The sequence below is a fragment of the Lacerta agilis genome, chromosome 5 (assembly GCF_009819535.1).
Source record: "Lacerta agilis isolate rLacAgi1 chromosome 5, rLacAgi1.pri, whole genome shotgun sequence".
In the NCBI taxonomy this organism is placed as follows: domain Eukaryota; kingdom Metazoa; phylum Chordata; class Lepidosauria; order Squamata; family Lacertidae; genus Lacerta; species Lacerta agilis.
The window spans coordinates 23968808-23990765 of NC_046316.1; the positions used below are offsets into that span (position 1 = coordinate 23968808).

Here is a 21958-nt window from a genome sequence, read left to right on the forward strand (position 1 = left end):
CTCTTGTGCGGCGAGAGGGGAGGCTCTCCCTGCCGCTCCAGCCGCCACCACCTCAGCTACCATGGAGCCCGGGCTGGGTGAGTATACCCCAGTTGGGGGTCGTCTTATACGCCCAGTCGCCTTGTACGCTGGAATATACGGTAAATATTACAGAAAATGTTTTTCCTTAGTTGTCTGTATATGCCTGGCAGGAATATCGCACAATATCAAATTATTTCTATTAAAAAAAGATAGACCAGTACAAGATGAAAATTTTACGAGGGGGGATTTATTTAATTTTTGCATGCAGCAGAAAGATGCAAAGGAGGGGAAGATTCAACAGGTCACTGAATCTTGTCTTTAGTGTCCATATCTATATATTCAGCAGAACCTTTAAAGGTAAACTTTTAAGAATTTACACAATATAGCAGTTTCTATAACAAAAATATTTATACCTGGACCAACACATTATTTTTGCTTCTTTAAAACTCATGGAAGTTATTTTTTCTGATAAACCTACTTTTTTTAAAAAAAAAAAAAACATACTCGCATTAAAGAATCTTGAAAACACACACTATTACGAATTCACAATGAAGGATAAGAGTATTTTGCCATACTGAGCCTCTCTGACCTTACGGAAATTCAAAGTGAAATCTTTGGAGATGGTGGGGGAAGAGACAGTTTGAAAAGACTCAGGAGTTAATCTCCATGACACAGCAAACTGCATGCCTGCACGAAGCCAAGTCAATAATCCATCCAACAGGAGACAAAGTTTCATTTAGATACATTTCAATGTTTCAACTAGCAGGATTACTTTCTGCATATCTGATATTTTAGCTCTCCTACTACTGAATATGTGATAGCATCATACACTTCTGTCACTCTACACTCTTCCAAGCATTGCATATTTTAAGAACTATAGCTTTCAAGTCAGCCTATTTCAAATAACTATGTTAGGTCTATTGCGAGGTCACATTACATGCCAAGTAAGAAGTAAATGCTGCACAAGGCCCTCTTGCTCAGCCACTAATAAGAGATTGAGCCCTCCTGTTTAGTTGTACAAAACCATTTTACAAAACAAACATACTTACTGTCTCTGCTGCTGAAGTGATCAGAGCCTTTCCACATTAATGGAATTCGGAGATCTAAAAGCAAGCAGGAGAAATTAAACATGGTGACATCATGATGCTATCCCAATACAATCCAAAAATTCAGAATTGTTTCTTTTAATCCTTATCTGCGGCAAAAGTAAAGCACACTGTATCCAGCAGCCTGCCTAATCAATCATCAATTATACTGTTCAATTATCAGAGGCTTCCCTTTGGCAGAATTTCACAAGAACGTCAACTGAAAGGGCATTTTCAGTTAAGAAAATTTTAGAATCTTACCCAAATGTACCTAAAAATACAGTGGTACCTTGGTTCTCGAACTTAATCCATTCTGGGAGTCCGTTCGACTCCCGAAACAGTTTGAAAACCAAGGCATGACTTCCGATTGGCTTCCTGCACTCAATCGGAAGCCGTGGAAACCACGTTGGATGCTCGACCTCCAAAAAACATTCGCAAACTGGAACACTCACTTCTGGGTTTGCGGCATTCAGGAGCCAATTTATTCGGGAGGTACCACTTTACTTGGAAGTTGGGAGCTTTTATTTATTTAAGTTAGTCCATTATTCAGTCAATAGTGCTGATTTAGCTTGGGAATATCTCGGTGACAGATTGTTATTTCACAGTGTGCCAGGTTCTTCTAAAGGATCATGGGCATCAGTGACGCAGAAGAACTTTGCCCGAAAGCTTGGTGAGCTACTGCCACAGAGAGTAAACAGCCCTACTAGGCTAGAAGAACCAGCAGTCTGATTCTGTAAGAACAAGTCCATAAATGCACTTGGCTAGCTCAGCGTAAGAAAGCACTTTTATACAGAATCTCCCACTCCTTCCACCATGTCTCAAGGATGCTTGCAAAACAAGTGAAATCATTCATTGCTTCGGCTAGATTCAGCTCGGTTTTGATAGAGCTCAAGAAGATTCTTCCATTCTTCTCCCAAGTCTCCAAAAAAAGGGGAGTGGGTGGGAATTCCTTTAGCCAGTGTGGTATAGTGTTTAAGAGTGGTGGACTCATAATGTGGTGAACCGGGTTCGATTCCCCGCTCCTCCACATGCAGCTGCTGGGTGAACTTGGGCTAGTCACACTTCTCTGAAGTCTCTCAGCCTCACTCACCTCACAGAGTGTTTGTTGTGGGGGAGGAAGGGAAAGGAGATTGTTAGCCGCTTTGAGATTCCTTTGGGTAGTGATGAAGCGGGATATCAAATCCAAACTCCTCCTTCTCCTCCTCCTCTTCTTCTTCTTCTAGAGAAGCTTGCAAAGCTACAAGAGCCTAGCCACTTTGCAAACATCTCCACAGCTCAGCACTTACAGCTTAAGAGGTGGGGGATTTGGTCAGAGGTTTGCTGCCACAGTTGTGGTGCACTTCAGAGACACAGGAGAAGATCTGAAATCTAACACAGCATCAGCACATGATTAGTGGCAGCCACAAATTTTGATTGGCTACCAAGGCCAAATTATGTGGACCATTGAATATGACAGCTCCTGCTATCTTCAAGGAAGATGCACCACACTATATTTTGAAATCACAGGATAATTTTGTATGGAATATTTTACCTTTGTGTTGCCAACCAATAAGCAAAATGATTTGAACACCACAAGAGGTAGATATTAAGAGACACTGACAAGCTGCATATTTTTCCAACACCTTTGGAAAAAATTAGGATAAACTTGGCTTTAAAAGGAAGAGAAGCATCCAATAATCACAGAAAAAGAGTTGAGATGTAATGTTTTACACTGTTTACTAAAACTAGAATGGCAATTTATTAGAATCACTCATTTCCAGTCATGAGTAAAAATCAAAGTAACTTGGCTTTCAAATGATGCTTCATAAAGAGTTTGGAACATGCAGGGAAATGTGGAATGGCAGAAGTGAACAGCTTCGTGTCAAAGAAGATTACATCTCAATCAATTTCATAAGCAGACATTCTTTGGCCTATGGTGCACATTATCGAAGCCTGCTATTTCAGCAATAAATCCCACTGGCAATGTATTCTCATGAGACTCTGCTTCAAAGCTTTCGTAGCGTTTAATTGGCTATCCATTTCTTGGAGTCACATTAATGTAACAAAATCCAACACTGAGGCAAGAATAAAGTAGAACTTAAACTAAACAGATAAAAAGCTGGCAATAATAGATTTATTTTCAATAAAGGCAGAAGGTTATTTTCTTCAGAGCTTCACCAGAAAAAAATTACTGGTCAGACCAACTAATCACTTCATATAATTATATTCTGGCACACAGGCAAAGGTTTTGTAGTTTAGCCTGGCAAGTTGGAAAATTAGTGCTGCTGCTGCTGCTGCTGCTGCTGCTATTTCTCCCCTACACAATTCACTTTTATGTCCTGGGTCTCCATAATCTGGCCTTTCACTGATTCTCTTCTGATTAGTCTAATAGCTCTTTCAATATTTCCATAGGTGGAAGCTCTTCTTTTGCTTTTCCTCTCTGTTGGGGATCTGTTCTTGGATTCCTCAGGGATCTGTTCCTGGATCCCTGCTTTTCTGCCACTGCACATTATTCCTGAGAAACCTCATCAAATCTGTAATACCATGGCTTTCTGTGCCCCCTGCAGGGAGATAACACCCAGCTCTTTCTTTCTCTCCTCCTGAGCTGTTCTCCCTGCAATCCTATACCCCCAGCCACCTGATATTTCTACTTGCAAGTTATGTTGTTTCAAACTCAGTATGTCCAAGATGGAACTGCTCATCTTTCTCCCCAAGGTCTGAACTCCCTATGTGCTATCTTGAATGCATTGATAATGCTACCATCCACTGTGCTGAACAGGTGCATGGCCTTGGCACAGTCTCATAGTTCCTCCTAAGCTTGAGGCAGAGACCTATCCTTCTGTAATCAGTAAAATGCCATGCACAATGATGGTGTTATGTAAATAACAACAAGGTCCCTGCCCAAATGAGTTAACAATCTAGATTTAGACACTAGGACAGGTGTCTACATCAAAGATGTGGCAAACATAATTGGAACAATCTTTGAAGATGCAAATACATATATTTAGGCTTTGAATTTGGAACTAAGGAGGTAAGCCAAAGGAGTCATGGATGAAGTGAGCCTTGAGGAAGGGCTTCAATGAATAAAGTTGTTTGGGGAGCAAATTCAAGGCATAAGCAGTAGTGAAGGGGAATGGGCAAGTCATTAAAACAGGAGGCCTTCAGATAGGTGAGGATGATCAATTTAAAAGAGAGAACATCACAGACCCCCTCTCCCCACTCACCACCTTGAAAAAACTAAGACTGTGATCCTACTGGCCAGTTAAATGCACCTTGCATTCTGTTTAAATTAATGAGCCTTATTTTTGGAGTATGCCAGTTTAGGACCAAGACATAGAAGTACTATTTAGAATGCAATACTTGTAATTTCACTGCTTATGCCACATCAGAAGTAATTTTCAAAACCTGAGATATACTCCTGCTTGGTTCTTAAGCAGTTATATCCTCCAGTGATGAAGCTGGAAACGTAAAAGCCTATCCTTTGTACAAGACAGTTACACAGTGAGGGTGATAAGGCTTTGAATATTATCTTAAATGCAATGAATGCATTTACTTTCCAAATGGATTTAGTTACAGAGTTACCCAAGGCTAGCCATTTCACACAGAGAGCATGCCTTTCAGTGAAAAGACACTGCATTGCAATTTATATTGCATCAGCAAATTTTCAAGCACACCAACTGAAGGCTTTCAGAACATAATAATACCTGATATGGCAAGTCTGCCTCCACAAGCTTCACGGTCTTTAGCTGCAAAATCTGAACATCTGACAAAACAAAATAAATATTCTAATTAGATAAAGAAATGAATTTCTATCTACTTATTTTCTTTCAAAATAAATTTGTCTGAGGTCAGATTATTGTACATTCAATTATGCTCAAGAGGGATCCACACATCAAAGTATTGTAACTCTAACCAACCCATTAAAAATAAGCCACTTAGGGTTAAAAAATGACACATTTTTTGCATTTTCTAGAACACTGTATCACATTCATAACTGTGCACATTAACACCCCCCATCCAAAATAGCTCTATCATATGAAATCCACTGGAACTTCTAAGTCTGGTTGAAATCAAACAAATCTGGCAAACCACATTTGTGCTCTTCTGCAACTTCCCATCTTTCAATAACATTTGAACATAACTACTGTAATACCTTGTGTCTTGGGCAAATTTCTCTAAGCATCCTTTCTACTCATAACAGGAACTGGTGCAAGATGGACAGAGCAACAAAGTAAAACAATTTACTTCCTCCTTTGCTTCTGTACTGGACACACAGGAAAAGTCTTTGCAGAGGCATGATCACTCTGTCCTTTTGCCATAAACCCACTATGTCTCTTCACTAGACGTGCAAGAGACAATGCCCTGTCCAGCATAAAAACAAAGTAGAATAGTACTAGATTACGCAATTCCTCTGCCATCAGCCTGCTGGGTTTGTATGCTAGACAAGCAGGTGCTTGGTCTGCTGCATGTCTAGCACAAAAACACAACAGGCTGGTGGTAGAAGGAGCAGCTGCTGCCAACCCCTTTGTTTTTATGTGGGATGTTAAATAGGAAACTTCACCTCCTGGATGTCCAGAAAGAAAATGTACAGTGGTACCCCGTGTTACGCACGTGATCCGTTCCGGATCGTGCTATGTAACACAGGCGTGCTTAACACAAATGGCCCGGGGGGGGGGGGAGAAAAAACCTGGAGCTTTGCGAGTTTTGCGCTTCTGTGAGGACTTCCGGGTTGCGGAGGTCCGTAAGTCGAACGTACGCAACACGGAGCGTACACAACTCGAGGTATGACTGTAATAGGCTGCTGGAGGAAAGATGAAGTGCTCTGAGCCATCAGTGGCAACCTCTTTTGGTTTCTGTGCTAGGCAGAGAGGAGGTAGCTGCCTAGCACAGAAACCTAGGCTGTCCCTGCCCCAGCTGCGAAACACCCTTTTCCACACCGAGTATAGAAATTCATTGGTGCCCTGTCCTCCTTTTGGCAGACTACTTCCTTTTTTGTGCTCATCCTTTTAGTGGAATGAATCTGTCCTTTATATATATATTTGTGGATTAGCGTTTTAGATTCTGTTCATGTATTTGGTTTTCATATTTTTTGTTTTTCTAAGTTACTTTTTGACAGTTTTGTGTAAAAAGCAATGAATGAATGAATGAATGAATGAATGAATACATTAAAAATGTAATACAAAAATAAGCAAGTGGCCTTATGACAGTGAAGCATAATAATCATTAAAATCAGTATTTTAAAATTCTAAACCATCTTTTTCTAGTTGGCCTGAGGACAGGTACGGTATTTTATTTCCTTTCTTGGTTGATGTAGTTATCAACATTGACCAGCAGATGGCACCAATTAATCATTTTATTTTATTTTATTGTGGGGGGGGGGAATTACAGTGAAGATATTGTAAATATATGCTCAAGCTTTTCTGTGTCATCTAACATTTGATATGGCATCTTTAGATAAGAAATGTAACTGTAAGGCTCAAAACATTTTAAAGGTCACACCTGCCCTGAGAATACTTTGCTTCTGAGGGTTGCAGAGCTGGTTCCCATTGCTTACAGAAAATTTACACTTTATGACCTGCTCCTTCCTGTGTTTCTTCATTAGAAGCTGATGTAGGGGACCAGGTTATCCTAGCCATGTGGGAGTCACTCCTCCAAACCCAAAGTGGTTCCCACACAGTATGGTGTTTCTTGTCACTAGACCCATCTCAAGATCTCCATGACTCCTGGATCTCTTTCATAAGAATTCTCTGCTCTTTCAACCCTCCAATTTTTCTTCCCACCAAGAGCAGCAGCTGAAACTGTTCTTAGTCCCTGAATGAGACTAAGGCCACACCAATCATCTGCTGCTTGCAGAAGTTGCACCTGTCTTTCAACTTCAGCAGCAGAAACATTTGTTGGCATCTGTTGCATCACAGCAATTAAGTCAGTAATACTTTCATTAAAAACCCAATGTTTGAAGAACATTGGTTGGTGGGTAGTTACCCTATGCTGAAGTACAGGCCATTACTGTAATAATGAGTGATTAATGGGGAATGCTTGCAAGAAAACTCTTGAGATTACTACTGACCGCACTGTGGTTCTCTTCATGGTTGATTCTCCTGTCTGTTTCTGTAATTCTGTCCTGTAGGCAAGGATGCGAGCATTGCAAACCATCAGATTCTTAACTGCATGCAATATTTGGTCCTTTTGTGTGCTCACAGCAAGCAGCTTAAAAATTCCTTCTCGCATTCTCGTTTCAAAGTCAATTTTTTCTTGAATGCTGCCATCCTAAACACCAAAACACAATGGAGTTGTCAGATAAACCTCAAATAACAGACTTATGATTTATTGGAGGGGAATAAAGTTAGCTAGATCAGTAATAACAGATGACAGGAACTACAACCCTCAACAGCCCCCAGCTTCCTTAGCCAATAGTAAAGTATGGTGGGAACTAGTGTAGTTCATCAACATCTGTAGGGTATCAACTTAACTTATCCTTACACTAGGAGGTGTAGATTTTTATTTCATATTCAGTTCTGCGATGGGGTTAAAGACATTTTCAGTCTACGTTCCAAGGATCCTGGAGAAGACAGACCATGAGGGAACATACTTCTCTAAAAGGCAATTTGCCCACTGCCCGTTGGCTGCGTTAAGACTCTCAGCCCAAAAGGCCTGGCTAGAGTCCAAGGGGTGACCAGAGTCCTAAAACTAGAGAGCCAGCATCACACAGGGAGGCTATGCCATGGCTCAAGGGATCCATCGAGGAATAATCGGGTGCAGTAAATTCTGAAGGGCAGGTGCCCTTCCTGACAACCCTTCTAAGACTACACTGTACCCGTGCAAACGAAGGTGGCTTTCTTTTCATCGATGAGAGCTTCAGCACTAAGTAAGGCAGCTTTGCTTAAGCTGCAGCCTGCCTAAGAGTAAAACGATGGAACTGCTCGCTATTGGGTGGCATTCTGGTCGGTCTAAACGGAGGGGGCTTTCCTTTATTTGGCGGACACTGGGCCGGCTGCAGCCCTTCATCCCTTCCCCGTCCCTGCTCCGCTACACCACTGAAAGGTGGCAAAAAGTGTGGGGGGGGGGGGTGCTTGAAGAAAACCCACCCGAAGCCAAAATCCGAGAGAGTCTCCAAAGCCGGGAGTGTTGAACTTTAATACCTCATCCCTAGTCCGTTTCCAAATGTTTAGCTCCTTGGGGCTAAAAGGGCGGTGGGCGCCGGGTCCCTGCCTTCTCCTGGCGCTTTAGCCGGCCGCTGCCAGGAAAGGAGACGAAGGAGGGGAGGGGGCGGGAATCCATGTCGCCTTCTTCTCTCCCCCCCCCCCTGCTTACTATTTACTTGATACAGCATGCAAGGAGGCGGCGGGGACGGGAAGGAGAGAGAAAGAGAGACAGACCTCCGAAACAACAACGCGCCTTTTCTCTCCGCACCCCCCCCCCGGAAAAAGGCGGGGGGAAACGGCACCGGCTGCTCACCTGTCCCTCCTTCACCTGCTGCTCGTCGGCAGCACGGCCTGCCCGGCACCGCCTCATCGCCCTTCCCGCCTCGGCTATGGCCGCCGCCTCCTCCTCAGAGCCGCCGCAGTTCAAACTTCCCGCTCCGCCTCCTTCTCCGCTGCTCCGGCCCAACGGCAGCGCGGGGCCCGCCTTTTCCTCCGCCTCCTCCTCCTCGTCCCGCCTCGGCCTCAGCTCCTCGTCAGAAGGCCGCGCTCGCTCTGTTCAGCTAACGGACCCCGCTTTGCTTTATAGCCAGCATTGACCTCCGTAGACAGGACCCCTGTTCGTTCACATTCAGCTCTCTTGACTGAAATAGGTTGTGGGAAACAAAGAAGAGAGGGCGCCCCGGAGCATGTGCAAAATGTTCTTCCTCCAACCCAAGCACCCCAAACTCGGCCCTCCAGCTGTTTTGGGACTACAACTCCCACCATCCCTAGCTAACAGGACCAGTGGTCAAGGATGATGGAAATTGTAGTTCCAAAATAGCTGGAGGGCCGAATTTGGGGGTGCCTGCTCCAACCAGCACCACAAAGTAGCTGCCGTGCCGGTGCCTGTGCCACTGCTACCTCTAATCATCATAATTTTTATTATGTATTCCTCATACACCTGACTGGGTTGCCCCAGCCACTCTGGGCGGCTTATACAGGGTGAGTCTTAAAAAGAGGCCCCGTGGAACATGTGTACTCTATCCACAGGGCCTCTTTCTGCATAACATATATAAAATCATAATAAAACATCACACATTAAAAAGCTATACAAGGCTGCCTTCAGCTAGGCTAGTACTGCCTGGGACTTCTCTCCAGGAGCACAGCTTCCCAGATCAGAGGGAATGGCACATGCCTCTTTGTCAATTTGAGCATAGTTGCGCTCTGTGGGCGACAACGTATGGGAAAGTGATGGGCTAGGCCTGGGCAGGCCGCGTCGTCCTCTTATATACCTGCTGGGATTGACAAGTCATCTGACCCTCTTACATACCTGCTGGGATTGACAAGTCATCTGACCCTCACCTGAATCTCATAGCTCATTTAACTCTTGGGGGAAATAATTAGCATCACACATCATGTGCCTGGAAGTTGCTAAACCAATTAACCAACCAGAAGGATTACTGTTAATAGCACCAGTTTTCCTATAACTTGATATTGCTGGATAGTTTTGATCAACTGCAAAAGCATTTTTAGTTTATTAGTGCGACTTTGTTTTGTATGATTCCTTGCAAATGAAGGAAAACAACTTTTCTGCTTGTATACGTTGATAATATAATTTTGGTTACTGAGGACAAACAAGATTGTACAAAAACAACATTGGGTGCAGGCCATGCTGTAGTGTAGTGCTTATGCAACTGTGAATAAAAGGTGGCTGGGCTCATTGTCTCAGGGTTTGGGGGGAAGAGGTGACAAAACTGATTTCCAATAAGTGCCCCCTTTATTTCCATAACAAGTCATTGAGTCTGTACTCTCAATGGTGACATCAGGGACCTAGAAGGTGCAGGGCTTGTCAGTCCAACCCCTACACAGTCTCATCAGGGCTGACCTTAAGGCAATTGGAGCAATTGGGCCAACTTGGGCCCCACGGGCCGCTCCTAAGGGGGCCCCTGCACCAAGGCAATCTAGATGGGTTTTATTTATATCTATAAGATTTTGCAGACTTTGGGTGTGAACTGGGGCCCTACAAAAAAAAAATCAAGTTGCGCCCCACTGCTTCAAATTGGGCCCCACTGGGTAGCCCTGAGTCTAATAGTTGCTGGGCCTGAGTTGCCCTGCCCTTGCATGAAGTCTTGGGTTTACAATTTTGGGAGAGGGGAGACTGCGGCACTGGAGAGCGGGCAGGCTGGCGAGGCCCCCTAGATTTAGAGGCCCAAGTTGTCCTGCCCTCACATGAAGTCTTGGGGAGCGGGAGGGCTGGCGAGGCCCCCTAGATTTAGAGGCCCTAGGCTTCAGCCTATTTAGCCTATACATAAATCTGGCACTGATTAAATCCCAACCTGTAGTTTCAAGGAATGGCCGGCAGATGGCGATACAATAAAAAGGAAAGCAAATATTTATTCTTGATCTGCTATTTTTGGACAAATGGATGGATGGATTTCACTCCTCTCTTTCTGCATGTGCCATTCCCAAAAGGTTTTCTCTTACGGGTTAAGGGACCTTTACACCTATAAAGCAGGATGGGGGGGGGGGGAGACACACCATAATTTGCAACAGTCTTCTCACCTCTCTCCTCAGTTAAACAGAGCAGTCAAATATATATATATATATATTTGTAGGGCAACAAATCTATATACGGTACTGTGATGGCAACAATCTTCAATGGCTTTAAGAGGGGATGTCTACTAGTCGTTATGGTGAGGGACCTCGATACACACTGCCCAGGCTTCAGTGCTGGATTTATGTATAGGCTAAGTAGGCTGAAGCCTGAAGCCTAGGGCCTCTAAATCTAGGGGGCCTCGCCAGTCCGCCCGCTCTCATGTGAGGGCAGGGCAACTTGGGCCTGCCAGGCTTGCTCACCCAAGATCTCTGCAGCTACAGCAGGCGCTGTCTCTCAAACGCCAACAAACACCTCTTTCTCTATGATGGGAGGTGTAATGCCTCTGAATAAAAGACATTGGGGAACAATGGCGGGAGAGGGCAGTTGCCCCACGTTCTGCTTGTGCGCTTCCCAGAGGCATCTACCGGTAATTGGCCACTAGAAGAAGCAGGAAGCTGGACTGGATAGGCCTCAGGTCTCATCCTGTAGGACACTTCTGGGTTCTTATGACTGCTCCAGAAAACTAATTTCAGCCTCTTGAGGATTGGACGCAAAAAGACCAGCCCTTTTTTATGGGAAAGATGAAACACGGAGAGAGCAGAAATAGACAAGCATAACTCTGTGGGCGTTATCAAAAATTTGTCAAAAGAGAGTAATAAATCATTACTAAAGAATTTTTTAAATTGTAACGACAGCCATATGTACATGGAAATTTATTTTCTCATTATTAATCCATCAGTACTCAATCAGGCAAACTTTCATTGCTTTGTATTTTCCCCAGGGTACATTTATCTGGAAGCTGTTGAGAAGCTGTCAGAAGATAGGAACAGTATAGTGAAAACCGGTATTAAAATTTACAGCCGTTTATTTTGTTGCTGAAAAACTCCAGGTTTTTTTTGTATTTTGTTTTTGCTTCCTGCTTTATTAAAATGCCACAGGACTGTTCTTTTGCTGCTTCTATAAACTGATGTGTGTTGTGAATGAAGGCATAATACGATGCTTTGCACATTTGTGTAGTGGGAATGCCATAACGAGACAAAATACACCCCCAAAGTGAACATGCAATGCCAGGCCTTCATTAAGCAGACATTCATGGTGCAGTTGTATGCATGTCTACTGAAAAGTACATCTCACTTAGTTCAATGGTGTTTACCATTAAGTGGGGTACATGATTGCAGCCTCACCTGACCTGTGGATAACTCCCATTGAATTCAGTGTGGGTTTACTGATTGCACTGTAAGCCAATAATACTTTAGTCCAAGTAGATGGATTTCTGAATCATAAAAATAACTGGCATTTTTTAAGAATGGCATTTCTGGACATCTTGTTTTCTGCATAATAAAAACACTTGCTGCGATATTGATGCCCAAATGTTAGTCTTATTTACAATCTGTGGTTTGCGTTTACTCATTCTGAACGCAGATACATCACCAGTTACTTTAATGATGTCTCTGTGCTTGCCCTATGGGAGAAGAGTCTCCTGCTCTTCCCTCCAAACTACTGCTTTTAATGCATAATATTTTCCTGCGCTGGAGCTGCTGAAGTAACCAGTGTTCAGGAGCTGGCAACCCCAGTGATCTGCACGCATAAGAGCAAAAACAACAACAACAACAAAACAAAAACATTTGAAAATCCTTGTTCATTCTCCTCACACCTGCCCCAATTGATAATGTATATTTTATAAGTTAGATAATTACTTATTATTTACTGTATAACCTGCATCATGTCAAGGGCCCAGGGTGGATAACAATATTAATTTTTTAAAAGTCCAATTACAAAATATTAAGCATTGTCTCAAGGGCCTAGGGTGGATAACAATATTAATTTTAAAAACTCCAATTACAAAATATTAAGCATTGTCTCAATGGCCCAGGGTGGATAACAATATTAATGTTTAAAAGTCCAATTACAAAATATTAATCCCGCTTGTTGCCTTATTCTTCTACAGATGTGAAAGCCTGGGAAAAAATTGAAAAATAGGTGAGGAAACCACTGCCTTCCCCTTGTTTCTTCCCCACCTATTCGTTCCCCCGCCCATCCACTGAATCTTCCCAATCCCCAGGCGTTCATATCTCTGCTCCTCCCTAATCTCCAGCCACCCAAACCCAATCCGAGCAAAGGTGATTTACACCACTTTTAGTAGATGCCCACATTCTGCTTTTGATGAATCAGAGGAGCAGAACTGTGAAGCCGAGGGGCAATCACCAAAGATAATACCGGTATATTTTCCCTTGTGGTATTGGCTCAGAGCACAGATAGCAGACATGATGAGACAGCATTCTTGATTGATATTGGCAGCAGGAGCGAAACTAGGCTTTATTTCACCCAGGTCAAAGACAAAGTTTGACACCCCTACACCCTTCTACACACATTTGCGTTCACACGCACACAGTCTGAGAGCCTCAATGGCGCCCATCTGGAGGCTTCACCCAGGGCAAAAAAAAAACCTGACTAGTTCCCCCGTAGCTACGGCACTGTTCATGGGTCATATACTGGGAGGCGTAGAGGTTCTAACTACAGATTTAAGCCCACCCCCAACTCTTTATTATGGGCCCAAACCAGCAGAGGCTAGTTTAGTCTAACTAGCTGGTTGTAATCATCCTTTCTGTTCATGATCATCAGAATGGTACTTACAATGAAGTCTCTTTTGTTTCTGAGGCATCTAGCACTTTTTGTATCCCTCATTTTTATAATGGGACGATTTAAAGGGGAGAGAAGTCCACCCCCAGCAGGTACCCTGTATCCCTAAGGATTCTGGCCGAGGTGTGTGACATTGTCCTCCCACCTGTTTCTGGGGAGACAGCCTCTTCTTTCTCCTTCCTTCTATGCTTCTTGATAGAGAGATTCCTCTCTCTCCCAGTGCACACTTATAGAGGGAAGAAGAAGAGACTGGAAATCCAGAAAGGGGGAGGGGGGGAAAGGGCCTGGGGGTTAAATTTCCCTACCCCAGATATTTCTGAGTTTCCACACTACCAGTATAATCAAGCTGGATATGAGCATAATAACGTTTTCCTGTGTGCAAGTGACAGCAGACAGTCCCGCCAAGCAGCAAATTCACTCCCATGCATCAGGTTCCCAGAGCAAGAGTGCTCATCATTTGTTCCCTCTCCACTCCCTGGTTTGAAAAATGGGATTGACACAGTTATTTTGTAGGGTGGAGCTGGCCTCAGTCACCAGGCCCATTGGTAGACCAACTCTGTGTTCCAAAGATGTCTACAAACATGAGATGGAGGCACGCAACATCGTCAACCCCCACGTGTGGGAATCCGTTGCACATGACCACAGTGCCCAGAGACTGCAGGCAGTCAGGTTGTGCAACCAAAGCAGTGACCAGAGGAGGAATGACCGCTGAGAGGAGTGTAGAGAGAAGAAAAGCCATGGTGCATCTACAGCAGCACAGCCAGACGCTTTCACCTGCCCCAGCTGCAACAAAACATGTCTATCCCGCATTGGTCTCCACAGCCACAGCAGGCACGGCAACTTCCAACAGTTTGACTTCACCCCCAAAGGGACAAAACTTCTGTATTTACATTGAACAGGATGCTAAAGTATGCCTGCCAGCTCATGTCACTCTGCCTGTGCCCTGTCAGAATTAGGATTAAATCCCAATGCCTAACTGGTTTGTGGCTGCGGGGGTTAATAATCCATTATGAAGACGCAGCTATGATAGCAAAGCACATTTTGATGCAATCTTTTTGTTTTGTTTTTCTCCCCATTGGTTCTCAAGGGAGCCTAGATTACAGCAAAGGCAACAAGCTTTGAGTTGTAAGGAAATACAGGAGGAAATAGTGCCAAACCAGCAGACCATTGGGTATATAGAGTTCTTAATCTCCCAAGTCTCATGAGTAGCCAGATGTGACTAATCAAATGTGTCTTCCTTTGAATTTCTGTGTCCCCCCATCCACCCACCTTCTCCCCTTTTTTTACCTGGCACACTGCAAAATACACAAAGGCTAGCTGCCCAAACATCTCTGTTTATTGTGGAAATGAATCTGGTGACATACGAACTTGATTGCGGAGCAGAAAATTCTGCGCTCCAGTATCCTCGCTGGAGAGCGAGGGACAGAGAAGAAGCAAAATGACCGTCCCTGATCAGAACAAAGATTTCTTCAGAAATTCCTGTTCAATTAACTGGCTGAAATGTGGAGTTCACTTGAACTCAAGTCAGATTTGTGGAGGGGAGGGGGAATCACCTCCTGCTTTTAGTGTTGTGGGTGTTTTTTAATGGTATTTGAAGTCTTTAATATTTAATTGCATCACTACGCCTTTCTAAGCAGGAATGCATTTCCAGCTCTTTGAACCTTTTTTGGAAAGGAATTTGCTCTGCACATTAAAAGGAGAGATGCCAGTTGACAGCGTCTGCTGATGTTTTCCCAGGACATATTTTCACATGAAACTGTAAGAGTGAATCAGATCAAACGGCAGCAAAGCAGATACCAGAAAAAGGAATGCTAATGAAAACCACCACTCCAGGATGCGTTTGCGTTGCACTGTGAGGGCAAACGCTTGGGTACGTGTATAGTACCTGTACTTGTATATTTTTTCTTCTAAACTTGCATGGTGTTGCTTTCGTATATCGACTGCTTTCAGTGCTATGGATGATTATTTTATTGATTTTCCATTGTAACTGCCTAAAGGGACCCAGTTGATTGCATGCAAATGCCTAAAAGTGTAGAAGCAAAAATATTTGGCACAATTGTTTAGAGGCGTTTTATCAGAAGCCATTCATCAATGGAAGTAAATAAATAAAGAGGAACGAGTGCTGAAAAACTGGTGGTGGCTAACAGTGCAACCTTAAGCCCTTAAAATCCACATTTCTGGAGGGAATTAGGATGAGGCAGAAGTGTCTCTTCATTGGGCAATGTCGGTGGGGTGCTTCTGCCAATAGTTGGCAGCGTATGAACCCAAAATGAGGCCACAGCACCATTGCCCTCACCACTGCGCCAGCTGCGCCCTTGTGGTGGAAGTGTAGCCACAGCTGCAGGTAAGCGTGCAGTTGTGGTGGCAGGGCTGGTGGCAGCAGAGGTGTGACAGCAGGGGCAGGGAGGTGGACACATTGTGAGGACGGGTGGTATCAGAGTTTTTCGCCTACAGTGGCAAAGCATCTCAGGCTGGCTCTGAGGAGGAGGAACAAGGCTGACCATGAATGCACTGGATCCTCTTTTTAAAAAAAATAAAATTATATTAAAGCTTTTTCATACTTGAATGAAATAAAAGAAACTCATCTAAATAAAAATAAAATCAAAGGGATAAAGAGAAACAGTTACATAAAAGAAACTATTCACTCTAAAACGACACTCAACTGATCTACTTTCCATTAGGCAGTATTTCCCCAATCTTCCGACTGAAATGGATTAATTCAGTTTTCTTTTTACAGAAAAAGTCAAAAGGGAGTTTTCTCATTATTATTATTATTATTAATAAATTGTCAGCAATAGTTATCCTCTCATCGAACATATCAGCTTCGTATCCAGTTTCTTCAGGAACCATTGCTCCGCATTAAACCATAATAAGACTTTCCACTAGATCCTGAGTTGATCCTTTTCCTGGTAAGGGGTGAAACCTGGGCTCCTCTGCTGTGCCATCAGAGAGAGAGAGAGAGAGAGAGAGAGAGAGAGAGAGAGAGAACCCTCTGACACCCATCCCAGCCAGCAGGAGCCAGTAAGGCTTCAGATGCTGCACAGAGGGCCGGCTACCCCTGCCTCCCTGGGCCCTCTTTGCATTGCTTTGCCAGGCTGAAATCCTGCACCCACTTAGTCAGGAATAATTCCCACTGATCTGAATGGGGCTTGCTTTTGAGCGGACACATAGAATTTTGGTCTCCAGTTGGTGAGTCCAGACCCACTGGCAGGTAGTGCCTTAGATTTCTTTCACTCACCACATGGTTAAAAAGAGAGAAAATAAACGAGTCCCTCAGTTGCATGCTTGTGTTAATGGTAGATTTTGGTTATGAATATGTTGAAGGCTACTGGTGTAGAGATTGCACTGTAAGAGATCAATCCTGCATGTATTTATCCGCAAGTAACTTCTCACCAACACAGAATTTTGTTGCTTTGTTGAGGTTTTTGGGGTTGCAGTGCTATAAATCTTACACTAGCCATCCTGTTGGAATCAGAGAACTGCCTGAAGACTGCAAGTTTGCGTGCAGGGTGTGTATGGCAGGGGGAGATACAGGAACAGGCTGTCAAAAAGAAATATTGTTCGGTGGGTAATTGGGTGAAATGTATCCCAGTGCAGAGAATCAATGCAAGGCTCACACACCACTTTTTAGATTTTCTTTAAGCTTTTCGGAGGCTTAAGTCAGATATAAGTTGTATGTGTGGACCTCTAATTGACCCCTGCCTAGACAGAAGTAAATTCCACCCTCCTGCCCTTCAGTTGTTTTGATTCTGTCTACCATGATCTTTATGCATATGGTCCTGATTTCACGGGAAAGAATGGAAGTTTTTATTCGCTGCAGAGGAAGCTTCCTGTTCCCTTGGCCTAACTTTTATCCTTGGTTGCATGTACTCTTAATATTGAGCACTAATGCCACTCAGTCTCAGCCAGCTCTGCAGCATTAAAAAGTTGCACCAGCAAAGCAAACAGCAGAGCTGAAGACACAGTTAAGAGCTGTTTGACAGTGCAACGGACTCCCTTGGGAGGTGGAGGACTCTCCTTTCTTGGAGGTTTTTAGGCAGAGGTTGGATGGCCATCTGTCATGGATGCTTTAGTTGAGATTCCTGCATTGCAGGGGGTTGGACTAGATGACCCTCAGGGTCCTTTCCAATTCTATGATTCTATGATGTGTGTGTGTGTGTTTTAGGGTATTGTGTTGGATGTCCATCTCATTGCCCATGATCTGAAAGAGGTCTCAAGTCCCCTCCCCACTGACCTACAACCTAACATAATTACCATAATAAAAAACTTAAATCGAATCAAATTTAAATTGATATGCTTTGATGCAAAACGTATAGCCTTTCATATCAAAAGGCAGGATTTATTATTTTTTATATTTTTTATGGAAATATAAAAAGTACAATATTACAAGTGAACAGAGTAAGGTAAGACACAAAAGAAAAGAAAAGAAAAGAAAAGAAAAGAAAAGAAAAGAAAAGAAAAGAAAAGAAAAGAAAAGAAAAGAAATACTACCCTTGTAGAAAACAAAACAGAACAGCAAAAAGTATGCATTATAAAAATAAAAATGTTATTGTAGTTAACCAGACCTTAACCTAATATTGTATTTATAAAAAGGCAGGACTTCTGAGGAAAGAGACGGGGGGACGGGGGACGGGGACGGGACCTGTGACTTTTCTGGAGCTGATACATAGTAGTCCCTCTGTTCTTCCCACCTGAAAGTAGTTTCTATAATTTCTGGGTGAACTGAACGGTGGAACTTTGTGAAGTTTTTAAAATTTGATTCCATTTTAGTTATAATTTATATATGCATTCAGGAGTTTCATCACACTCAACTCTGTGTTTGATTATGGCCATTGCATTTATCATTACTAGCTATCTGGAAAGTGAAGCTGCTGTTTAAGCTTAAACAATGGTATGGGTCTTAAATTAGACTTACTGGTAAAAGAAATAGGCAAAATCGTAACATGATCAAAGGAAAAAAATAAGATTAATGGATCTGTCAGGCTGTGAGCTTTATCTCTTGGCTGATACAAGGAAAATACAACAAAGGAAAGGTTCTGTGGATAGCCAAGGTTTTACGCAAGCTACAGTGTGGTACAAATAATAATAATACTGGTAAGACTTTTCTGCTTTTTTATTATTGTATGACATGTATAAATTCAGTAGGTGGAGCATTTTGTGGTATGCAGATGCAGCGGTGAAGAAAACTCCCCTGCTGAATTTCCTGCTGTTTTGCAGCCGTTAACAGCACAGGTACCCTTCTAGGGGGGAAAGTTGACAATCCCAACTGCTAGTACTAATGACAACATGCCACATTTATCACAGGATATTAGAACCTCATCTCCAGAATGAGTGCTATGTAAAAAATGAATTCCAAGCAGCCAAATTATTTCTGGACCTAAATTGTCAGAATATATGAAACTTTCGGAGTCAGACCATTGGCCCATCCAGCTCTGTATTGTCTACACTGACTGGCAGCCACTCTCAAGGGTTTCTCCCAGCCCGACCTGGAGATGATGAGCACTGAACCTGTAATCAAATGCAGGATAAAACTGTAACAGTACAACCATATCCATGTCTACTCAGATGTAGTTCCTACTGAGCTCAATGGGACTTAATCTTAGGTAAATGTGTATATGATCACAGGCTAAAGGGCCTGGGTCGTGATTATACCAGGAAACATGGTGGGCTTAGAGGACACAGCAGCCAGGAACCTTAACAAGAACTTTACCATCTTTCTTAAACAAGAACAGAAGAGAAGAAACTGCTGACTCCTCCCTAAGTCCATGGCCACCTCGGGTCCAGCCCATATAATGACAGTATCCAAACAATATCAAATCAAATCAGGCCCTGCACTGAAATGTTATCTCATGGAGGCCAGACTTGCCTCTGTGAGAAGCAGGGCCTTTTCATCATGGCCCCAAGCTTTAAGAAGAGGAGTTTGTTTTCATAGCCAGGTCAAGGCTTTGGCTTTCCAAATGACCTTTGACTAAGAGGTCAACTATTATCAAACATTTGAAGGGCAGTTGCATAGATGATAGACCAATTTTATTTTCTATTGCTCGATAGGATAGGGTGCAAACCACTGAGGTCAAACGACAAGGGGGGGACTGGACATTGAGAAGAGCTAGAACAGATTGTTTGACAGTAACAGATGGGGGTTGCTCTGCGGAGAACAGCCTGGTGCGTTGCCTAGTCAACACCGCCATATTTAGAGGAGACCCACCAAAACCAGCAGGTGCAATTTGTCCTGATGTCCACTGACTTTGATGGGTCTGCTCCCAGTATGACTTCACCAGATACAACTCAGCGACTATGAACTCTTTACAAACACCACACAATATATTGAGCTGCGTGAATCTAGTCAGAAAGACCAGGATGTAGTATGTGGAACCATCTAGTGGAGGAAAATGTTTGTTTGTTTGTTTACACTTGCAGCTCCATTCTCAAGGTTAACCCGAGCAGCTGAGATCTCTCCCGATTCAGCTGGGGGTAGGTGGGTTGAAAATTACTTTTAAATGGTTGAGAATGCAAGTAAAAGGGGAGCATTGAGGGGCGGGTAGCTACTCTGCATCGCCAGTTCTGTTTTGAGGGTGTTCTGTGCTCTTTCCTCAACCACAGCCTCCATCAACCGTAGCAAGCTTTTCTATATCCCAAATCTAGTACTGCTTGGTAAATATGCCAAAGAAGTAACAAAACATTTAAACAAGGTCTTCATAAATGGCTTGTTCTTGGCACCCACCCCCCACCCCATTACTAATTTTGTTGCTGTTGTTAAAAAGGATATTAAATGCCAGTAACAAAGCAGGTTTTCTGTGGCAAACAGTTACCTATGAGAAGTCATTGTTATTCCTAGACGGCAAAGAAAGACTGAATGCTGCTGATGTACTTGAACCGACATAACGCCACTAGATTAATAATGCTCTTTCTGTGTGCTACATTTTTGTTGTCTTGACAACAGAAATAATTCAGAAAAGGCTGCTTCTTCCTCTGTCGCCCCCCCATCCCCATCTCCATTTAGTAAATTGGCTTGAAAATTGCGACATACTGTATGAGCTTTTATAGGTATATAAACAATTAATGCAAATCCACAACATTTCCCTCTCCTTTTATATAAAAAAGGGCCACGTTTAGCCAAACAGCTTTGAATGACAGGATGGATCCGAACACATACAAGTATATTCCCACCTGTAGTTATTCAAGCCGATTCTTGCCTTCATTGGAACTATTTTGAGAGGGAAAGTATAGTGAAAAAAAATGAACGCATCAGAGCAGCAATTTTGAAACTTTTGTTTCCTTCTGGTTGGTTTGCCTGTTGTGGATCATTGCATTTTCTCCTTGTGGCTATCACATGGGAAGGTGATTGAAGGCTTAAAAAAAATTAGACAGCTGCCCCCCCCCCAATTTTCTGCTGTGGGAGAGAACTGTCCATTATGGCAATTTGTGCTGCTGAAAAGTCAAGCTGGTATTCAGTTGAACTTCCAAATGCAAAACTGCCAAGTGGATAGCCTCTTCAGCATGCAGTGGAAACATCAAATAAACTCTCCAGCAATATTCACTATTGTCTTCACCATGGTCTCTGGAATCACCTGAAAGAGCACCAGAAAACCGCTCAGACCATGCTAAGAATGACTGCTAGACATATTCCATGCACAGGAATGTGTGTGTGTGTGTATGTGTGTATCAGCAAGCATCTACTCACACACAATCCAAATTTAACAGATAGAGCTCAGGAAGGTGTTTTAAATTTATACAACCAATTGTATAGATGCAGCAGTTTCTCTCTCTGCTTTCTGACCTCGAACTTTGTGATTCCCAGGGGTGACAAAAAATTTTTTGCCCCCGGGTACCAATTTACCTTGCTATGACCCTGTTCCCAGCTGGTTTTGCCTCCATCTTCGCACAGGCCTGGCCTAGGACATTTGCCTATTGGCAGCAGCTGAATTTAGCCACCACTAGCTTGCTTTCTGTAATTCTGCTTGATTCACATGAAAGCAGCTGGTTAAAAGCACATCCCCCCTCCGTGGGAGATTTGAACCCTGGTTTCTCCCAGGTGCTAATCGGACACTCTAACCACAATACAGCAAACCAGCTATTTTGATCTTATTCTTTTTTTCAGAGATGTGAATAAAGAGTTAATCAGTACCTTATTAGATGTCCAACCTATTATTTATTTCTTTGCCTTATCAGCAGTACACTGAGGTGATTCATCTGAAAGATGGCTCATAGCTCCCTACACTTGAGAGATTAGAATAAGTTCTAAGATGCAGTCCAAACCCCTTCCTTTGATGTGGTTTTCTGGTGAATCATTTAGTGGAGGTAACCTTAATCACATCAAAGGCCCCTTTATCAGCATCTTCCTGTTTTTCAGCCAAGGTATGCAGCCTATATAGGTTACTCACAAGATATATACTACACCACTCTTAAAAAAAACTTTTCAATAGTTCTCTCTCCCATTTTCTGATGTAAGGTAGCATACAGTTTTGGAGCACATACATAAATACATTTTTATATTGCTTAGGTAACTCTAATCCAAT

General features: G+C 43.1%; 1 protein-coding gene across 1 annotated transcript in view; it reads right to left on the reverse strand.

Annotated features, from left to right (window-relative positions):
* The window catches only part of RTKN2 (rhotekin 2), a 29548-nt gene extending 20823 nt beyond the window's left edge, over positions 1-8725 (reverse strand). The window contains exons 1-4 of the mRNA XM_033148917.1: positions 8541-8725; positions 7153-7352; positions 4790-4848; positions 1071-1124 (exon numbers count right to left, since the gene is read on the reverse strand). Coding sequence (XP_033004808.1) covers positions 1071-1124; positions 4790-4848; positions 7153-7352; positions 8541-8597 — 370 coding nt within the window. The 5' untranslated portion in view covers positions 8598-8725. The remainder of the gene's footprint in view (positions 1-1070; positions 1125-4789; positions 4849-7152; positions 7353-8540) is intronic.
* Positions 8726-21958: the final 13233 nt, after the last annotated feature.